Source organism: Bison bison, unplaced genomic scaffold (genome assembly GCF_000754665.1).
Source record: "Bison bison bison isolate TAMUID 2011002044 unplaced genomic scaffold, Bison_UMD1.0 scf7180017864108, whole genome shotgun sequence".
Classification (NCBI taxonomy): Eukaryota; Metazoa; Chordata; class Mammalia; order Artiodactyla; family Bovidae; genus Bison; species Bison bison.
The window spans coordinates 8,275,738-8,283,760 of NW_011494680.1; the positions used below are offsets into that span (position 1 = coordinate 8,275,738).

Sequence of the window (8,023 nt, forward strand, 5' to 3'; positions counted from 1 at the left end):
ACAAGTATGCCTGCTGGTTAGGTCTGAGCTAAGTGCCTTCAGAGATGGGGCAGCTCCAGGTGGCAGAGCCCAGGGGAGATGTGGGTGCCTGAGGCTGAGAGAGGAAAAGGTCAGCGGGAAGAGAAGAGTCCTGGAAGCAACAGCCACTCAAGGCTGTGAACGGGCCACGGACATTGGATCCCCAAGTCACGGGAAAGGTAAGACGTCAGCAGGAGCCGGAGGAAAAAGGAAAACAGGACCCGGGGGTCGGAGTTGTCATTTCTGAGCAGACCTGAGGGCAGGGCTCTCAGAGCAGCAGGAGGAACGCGTGGCCTGGACGTGGCTCAGAGAACAAAGGAGCGACTGTGAAGCACACAGGGAACGCCTGGCACCCTGTAGACCTCCAGAGGGCTCATCAGGAAGTGGTCTCCCCACACACCCGCCAGCTTGCCAAGCCGAGGCGGGAGGTGGACGCCCCATCTGGTCACGGCAGTCAGCAGAGGCGTGTCAAGTGGTGAGGGACACTCTGCAGCATTTCTACCCACCCACTCACTCCTCTTTCTCTACCTGCTGTCGCAGCTCCTTCAGTTTACCCCTGAACCTAAGTCATGAGAACCATTTCACTTTAGAACTTTGCAACTTAAAGATAGTTCATTAAAAATTGATGTATGCAAAAGCAATTTTGATTAAACAAAAACAAAAAAAAGAAAAACTTACCAAAAAACCCCCTAAGTACAAGTAAAAAGTTGTTAGTAAATTAGTGAAGTCTTACTTACCATGATGGCATGGCCATGTTCATATTTAATGTTACAGGCATAACCGGCCTACATGGGGAAGAAAAAAGAAAAATAAGAATAATACACCAAAGCACAGAACCTAGTCAACACCATCTGTTGCAGATAATTACTTGAGGCTCACACAACATCCAGTGTGCAATTTTAAACAGATGATCTGCTTAGCTGCACGCACACCTGTACAACTCTGTGCTCCACACTCTCCAAATGGTTCTTGAGACAAAAGCGGCCACTGGGATGGACTAAAGTTGGCAAACAAATATCTTTCTTTATCAACACCTTTACTTGATGCTTTCAGACCAGACGTGAGAAAGAAAACAGTGGCCAACATGGCTGGAAATGTCTGAGACTGGCTAAGCAGGGGGCAAGGGATGCAAGCAATTTACTGCACAGAAAAGGTGATGTCGATTCCCATAGGCTCAATGACATGTGTGCTGATTTTCTAGTTCTTACCTGCTTACAAGACCTCTAAATAAGTAAGGGAAACATAAGCTTTGCCTGAGTGTCCATTATACCCAACTCAGTTCTGTGCTGACAATGTCGGACCACCCGCCTGCAGCCAGGTACCAAAGGAGAGAAGAACAGACACACTCTAACTGCATCTCACCACCATGCTCCTTACTTGAGAAACAAGTCCACCTGAGATGTCACAAAATCTTAGCGAATTTCCTTGAGGACATAAACTTGCTTCCCTAGGTTCAAAGATAGGTTTACACCAAATTCAGTCTGGGGGCCAGTAACAATAGAGCAGGAATTCCAACAGCATCAAGAATTCTGTCTCTGGCCTGAGTCATTAAGAAGCACACGGCAACCCTGGCCACAGTATGTGGCTGTCGCTGACAACGGTTAAGATGAAGAAGATGAAGCCTGTGCTACAGGATAAGAAGAGGAGGGAACCTTTTCTTACCTAGTCTCAGATACTCTTCCTCTTTCGTATTTATCGACTCTGCTGCTATGACCACTTCCGAGGCTGAACTACTGACCCGTCAGCACTCGTCTCATCCCACCGGCTTCTCCACGGCTACCACTCCTCAGCACCTTCTGATCTAAGACCTGCTCATCTCAGGGACTTTCTGAATTTGCTCAAAACTTACTAGTATCTTTTGGACACCTACAAATATTTTCAGGATTCAAAGCCAAATCTAACAGACTCCAAAGTATGTGTTCTCTTTGTGCTGCATCATACTGTCTCTAATTGATGGAATTTGAAAGGGTTTTCAAGGTAGTCACAAACCTGACAGGTAAATCCCCTTCAGAGACAGCTCATGGATATCCTCAGAGCTTAACAGGTATCTGTGTATCTACAGGAATTTTTCTGGCTGCTGTGAGTTCAATTGATCTCCAAAGTAGCATTATTTTAAATTTCTCAATTAAAAAAAAAAAGGAAGAAAAATTCAAGGTAACCAGGTCACATTTATGTTTTAAAGAACTTACTAATCTTTAGTTTGAAGCTGAACATATACAAACGCATTTCTGGAAAAGTAAAGCTATCATGCTTCTTCTTCTCTGGATTCCAAATCGAAAGCCTGAAAACTGGAAACACTTACGCATGCGGGCAGATGTATTTGATGTGGGCGCTTCTGATTCCGGCAAAGGCTTCTGCCCATCCATGCCTGGTGGAGAAGTAACGCCATTAGATACTGTTTTAGTCCCGTTAGTTAGTAACAGAATAAATAGTTACTTACATTTGTAAGGGTAAATTTTAACCCCTTAAAAAATCATTGCCAACCTAGAAATAACCCAAAGCGTGTGATTTCAGCTTTACCGTGAGAAACTCTCTAATGGTTCCTAGAGAACAGTGTTTTCTCTTTCATATACTTCATTGGGCTTTCAAATCTACAAAGTGTATTTTTTTAAGCTCTATAATCTCCCAACCATATGCCTACCAAAATACCCAAGACAGATGATATAATTCATTTTATATGAAGAAAAAACTCTCACAGGGGTAAAGCAACTGTCTGCTATCTCTCTTTTGCTACTACACCAATCAAAAATAAAACAACTCTAACATTCGCTCTTTGTGCAAATGTGGACACATGTTCAAAATGGAGTAAGAGAAAAACTAGAAAAATATAAACGTCATCAAAATCCTTCCAGCCAGAAATAAAGTTAATCTTTTTACATATTTTTTCCAAGTTCTGCATGCTATCACTGGAGAGGTAAACACAGATTTAACAAGAGTGGGATCACACTACAAACACACAGCTCCCTACTTACTTACACACTTGACATTACACCTGGTACTTTCTACATGTTACCTCTGTGTGCTCAGTTGCTTAGGTTGTGTCCAGCTCTTTATGACCCTATGGACTGTGGCCTGCCAGGCTCCTCTGTCCATGGGATTCTCCAGGCAAGAATACTCGAGTGGGTTGCCATGCCCTCCTCCAGGGGATCTTCCAGACCCAGGGATCGAACCCACATCTCCTGTGGCTCCTGCATTGCAGGCAGATTCTTTACCACTGAGCCACCAGGGAAGCCCCATTACCTCTACTAAAGGGTAAAATAAAAGTAACGTAAGCCTTTTTTGGATAAAATGGTTTTGAAATAAATGTTAACTGCTTTTCTGTTAACTACTTCTCTATTTTAATCCACCTTCCCCAAAAGTGTTAAGGACACAGAAACCTCACTGAAAAGGCAAACACAGAGAGGGCTGAAACCGATACTGTAGACTGTCAGTGAATACACACAGAATGAAGGAATGTTTTAGAAGATCACTATTTGGCAACCATCACAATAACAGATGCAGACAGCAATCATTAATGGATGCTAAATCCAGAGGTGAAAAATGGACATTTTTATGAAATCATAGCATCTACCCACCAAATACTTTTTAAGTGCAATTATACTAATTTATTCTGGAGACACTTGTAGACACTATCTTAACCAGGTAGTGAAACATAAAATCATCATCAGAGGCACAAAAATCAACCCAGTGAGAAGTCACATAAACCAGACTGAGGGCCACCCCACCCAGGAACTGGTTCGTCAGGGAGAAGGGTCCAGGTCACCAAAGCTAAGAAGATGGACCGATCCAGATTGAAGGAGCCTCAGGAGATTTGACAGCTCAACTTGACCAGCTCACTTGTGATCTGGACCCACAAAGGACACTGCTGGTCAAAGCAGGGGGATGTGACTGTGGACGGTGGGTTTGACGGGAGCTTCGGGTCAACATGAACAGCCTGACCGATGGGTATACTGTAGTCACACGGTCGTGCCTTCTGCTTGCAAAACACACTGCAGCTCTGTGGAGTAATGAGGCAACAAGCCTGCAACTTTATTCTTGAATGTATGAGAAATGTTAACAACTGGGCAATCTGAGTGAAGGGCAAAAGGACCTCTGGATACTACTTCTGTAACTTTTATGTAAATGTGAAGTTATTTTAATAGAAGCAGCTAAAATTTTACACAAAGATAATGATGGAACGTAATCTGTTAAGTGATTCTATGAGTCCACATGACAGAAGTGAGGAGGATCAAGCCAAAAATGCAAGGGGAGTGGCAGTTAGAGAACCACATCACAGTAACACCTGCCTCCAGTGAGAATCACCCGTGGAAAAAGCCCTGGGTCAAAGTCCGCTGTACAATTTGCATCATCTAAAAGCACCTCCCCATGACTTGCGCTTACCACACAGGGAAAACACAGCGGCAGCAAAGCCCCAATGGAAGAGACCACCTTCACCGAGTGGCCCGGGGCGGCATGAGTAACGGGACAGAGGACCCCATCTGGCTTCCAGCATGAAGCAATGAACGGGGCTGAACTGCCATGTGATGAAGTGCCACACAAACCTAAACGGGGGACCAGTCCCATCCATGCAGAAAGGTAAACATCCAGAACACCAGAGAGGAGCAGAGGGACTGTCCCAGATTAAAAGAGACTTGAGCGTTGCAGCTGCTCAGGGCAGTGCGGCAGGGACCGAAGGGCAAGCGGAGAGGATTACTACAAAGGACATTACTGGGGCAGCTGCCAAGGTCTGTTAGGTAACAGGGTAGACCGATAAGAACATTAAAGAAGTGCTAAACTTCCTGAATCAGATACTGTTCTGTGGTTATACAGGAGACTCTGCTCGTGCTTAGGAGGTAAGTGCTAAAGTTGGGAAGTAAAGAATCATGGTACTGGCAACTTTTCCAAGTTTAGGCAAACACAGTAACATGTTAGATAGAGTTCAGTGAATCTGAGTAGAAGGAATCGAGGAATCTGTTTTACTCTAGCATATGCTCACTCAGTCGTGTCCAACTCTTTGCAACCCTATGGACTGGTGTCCACAAGGCTCCTCTCTGTCCATGGGATTATCCCAGCAAGCATACTAGAGTGGATAGCCATTTCCTCCTGCAGGGGATCTTTCAGACCAGGGACAGAATCAGTCTCCTCTCCTGGTAGGTGGAGTCAGGAATCACTGATTCCTGACTGAGTCACCACTGAGTCACTCAGTTACCACTGAGTCACCTGGGAAGCCCCTTTATTCTTGCAACTCTTCTATACCTTTAAAAGTATTTAAAAAAAATTTTTCTAATACTCTCAAAAGTATTTATCTTTTGGGTTGTAGGATTTCAACTGGTTTCATTCTCTTCTCAAATATATTTGAATCTGAATTTTTTTTTACAAGACAAATGTAACACTTCCATAATCATAACAAAAGCTATCTTTATTTTGGAAGGAAAACTGATCTCAGGCAATATAGTGTGGACGAACACATTTTATTATACAAGTTATGCAGAGGAACATGTGGTCAGATGTGTTTCTTGCAGAACTTTTCAGAGCTTTAAACACGCTAGTGCCCACACAGTAAAGCTTCAAAGGGAGAATAAGCCATATCATATTCCCTTGACACTAAGATATAATCTAAGTGGCACCACTGAAAAAAATCTTTTTATAAAAAAAAAAAATCACCACCACAATAAACACATGTAAGATGAATACCAAAAAAAAAGAATGAATACCAATCTCAGAAACATAAAATGTAGGGAAAATGACATATGGGAATTGAGAAAATATGGAATTACACAGGGTCTCCCAATCTCATTTGACCACCAAACACTTTTCATGAGGAATCTACAGGATATAGACTGCTAGATCCAAGTTAAGACAGCACACCTTGGCTGGCCCTGCAAAAAAGAACCTTAACCAAAAAAAAAAGAAAGCTGCCCATTTTTATAGCAACAAACTGAATTGCTTAATCCTCTTCACCCTGAAGTCAACCTGACAAAAGAACCTCAGTTCTCCAAAAACTATCTTAAACACTGAATTACCATTTGTCAGATAGGCTGCTGCTGAATTTTCTCACGTGTTAATGCAACCAGTTAAATGTCAGCTTTCTTTGGTGCCACCCCACCACTGAGACCTCTAATTTTTTATATAAACTTCACTCTTAGTCAAGATGTCACAGCTGCTCTCAGCCTTTATAATCTCATGGTGGTCATTTTCGTCACCATCTCACTCTTAACTTCTGTCTAAAGTATCTGGCTACACTGGGGTCCACACAGAACCTTCCTCCAAATGAAGCTTTTTTCTCTTGCCCTGATTCTTCAGGCCTCAAAGCTCTTTATTGGGAAAGTTGCAGGGGACCAAGATGCTCTCTGTCTGTCAGGTAATAAAACAGGGCTTCTCTAAAAACCTCTGGATTAGATAGATAGACGGATAAATAAATAGGAAAACAAGTCTTTCTTTTTCATAGAACTACGTGTTGACCATAAAGTCCTATAACCCTTCCCATACATAACTCCATGTAAGGCATGGACCTCCACTTGGGGGGCCTAAAAGGATTTAAGACTTAATCTAATTCTAGCCCAGTGCCTCCTTGTAAAGACTCAATAGTGTCTTGGCTCCTTTATCAAAATTTATTTGTTTCACTTTCCCTCCTATTTTGTAATTTTTTAACAAAAATTTTATAACAACAATTTGACTGACATTTCAAACAGATAATCATGGATTTAAAATTTAAAAACCCCTCAGGACTTCTCTGGTGGTCCAGGGGTTGACTTTGAGCTCTTAATGCAGGGGGCCTGGGTTTGAGCCCTGCTCAGGGAATTAGATCCTCATGCAGCAAGGAAGATCTTGCACACTGCAACAAACATCCCGGGTCGCCGCAACTAAGATCTGGCATAGCTCCCCGGCTTCCCCCCCAAAAAAGCTCTCAATACAGAGAAAAGCTGAGTGACAGATAAACCACAGGGCTAAAGCCACGTGTCTGATAAGCCTCCGAACAAATCTTTAAACTGCATCCTCTGCCCTTCAACTGATTTTTGAACAGAACATCTAAGATTTCACTCAGAACACTCACATTGCTAGTATCTCACTAAACAAAATCCACCAGTTCTTCTCAAGCTGCCCTGAAATTTCACCTCCGCAAAGTTCTCAAGTGCAGGCTCTACAAACATACCTCCCAACTCTGGCATCCAGTACCCATGGCAACTCAAGGAGGAGTTTGCAGTTTTAATATGTTCCAGAAACACGAGTTGATGCATGACAAATTAAGAGGATGGGGGAAACTGCAGGGGGTGGGGCTGGGAATCAAAAAAGAAAGGATTCTATCTCATGACCCAAGTGTAAGAAATATGACTAGCAGTCTTTTTTATACAATCCTAGAGTTCTTCAACAGTGAATTCTTGCTTGTGTAGGGGTGCATGACCTCGTTCATCAGGGTACTAAGGATGGTACCTACCCTGTGTCTCCCAATCCATGAAGGAAGATCACCTAGAAGAGAAGAGAGCAATGACTGATTAATACCCCCAAGAAACCACCAGAATGTCACAGCCCCGGGCTCTGGTTAAGCTGGATACCAGGAGTCACAGAACACCGCCTTCAGCAAGTTAATTATCTCCACAGACCTCGCTGAAGCGGCAAAAATACTTAACTTCTCTCTTTGCAGCTCCTCAGATAACTTACGTGGGGTTTTAGCACTTCTTGAGGTTCCAGTTAGACATGCTTCTGGGTAAACGATCACATTCTACAGAACACAGTTGTCTCTTTCAGGTCAGACCGTGAGAGTCTCACCTACACGGTAGAATTTTTCCATCACAAAAAAGGAGCTTCCCGGGGTAAAAGTTTGAGATCCTCACGCACAAGTTTCCTAAGGAGTGGCACCCCTGACGGAAAACGACACTAAACCTTCAAACTCTGAGATGAGGAGTGTGAGGTGCGAAAATAAAGTCCTGTTCCTGGGGGCTAAGGCCTTTCCCATCCACAGACAGGCAGAAACCTGCTCCAGAGCTGCCTGGGGCTGGGGCGCCGTCGGCTCACATAGGGGCCTAGG

General features: G+C 43.6%; 1 protein-coding gene across 1 annotated transcript in view; it reads right to left on the reverse strand.

Moving 5' to 3' along the window:
- The window catches only part of LYPLA1 (lysophospholipase I), a 17,144-nt gene extending 9,255 nt beyond the window's left edge, over nucleotides 1-7,889 (reverse strand). Inside the window, exons 1-4 of the mRNA XM_010838960.1 lie at nucleotides 7,657-7,889; nucleotides 7,433-7,464; nucleotides 2,321-2,386; nucleotides 756-803 (exon numbers count right to left, since the gene is read on the reverse strand). Of these exons, the coding sequence (XP_010837262.1) occupies nucleotides 756-796 (41 nt within the window). The 5' untranslated portion in view covers nucleotides 797-803; nucleotides 2,321-2,386; nucleotides 7,433-7,464; nucleotides 7,657-7,889. The remainder of the gene's footprint in view (nucleotides 1-755; nucleotides 804-2,320; nucleotides 2,387-7,432; nucleotides 7,465-7,656) is intronic.
- Nucleotides 7,890-8,023: the final 134 nt, after the last annotated feature.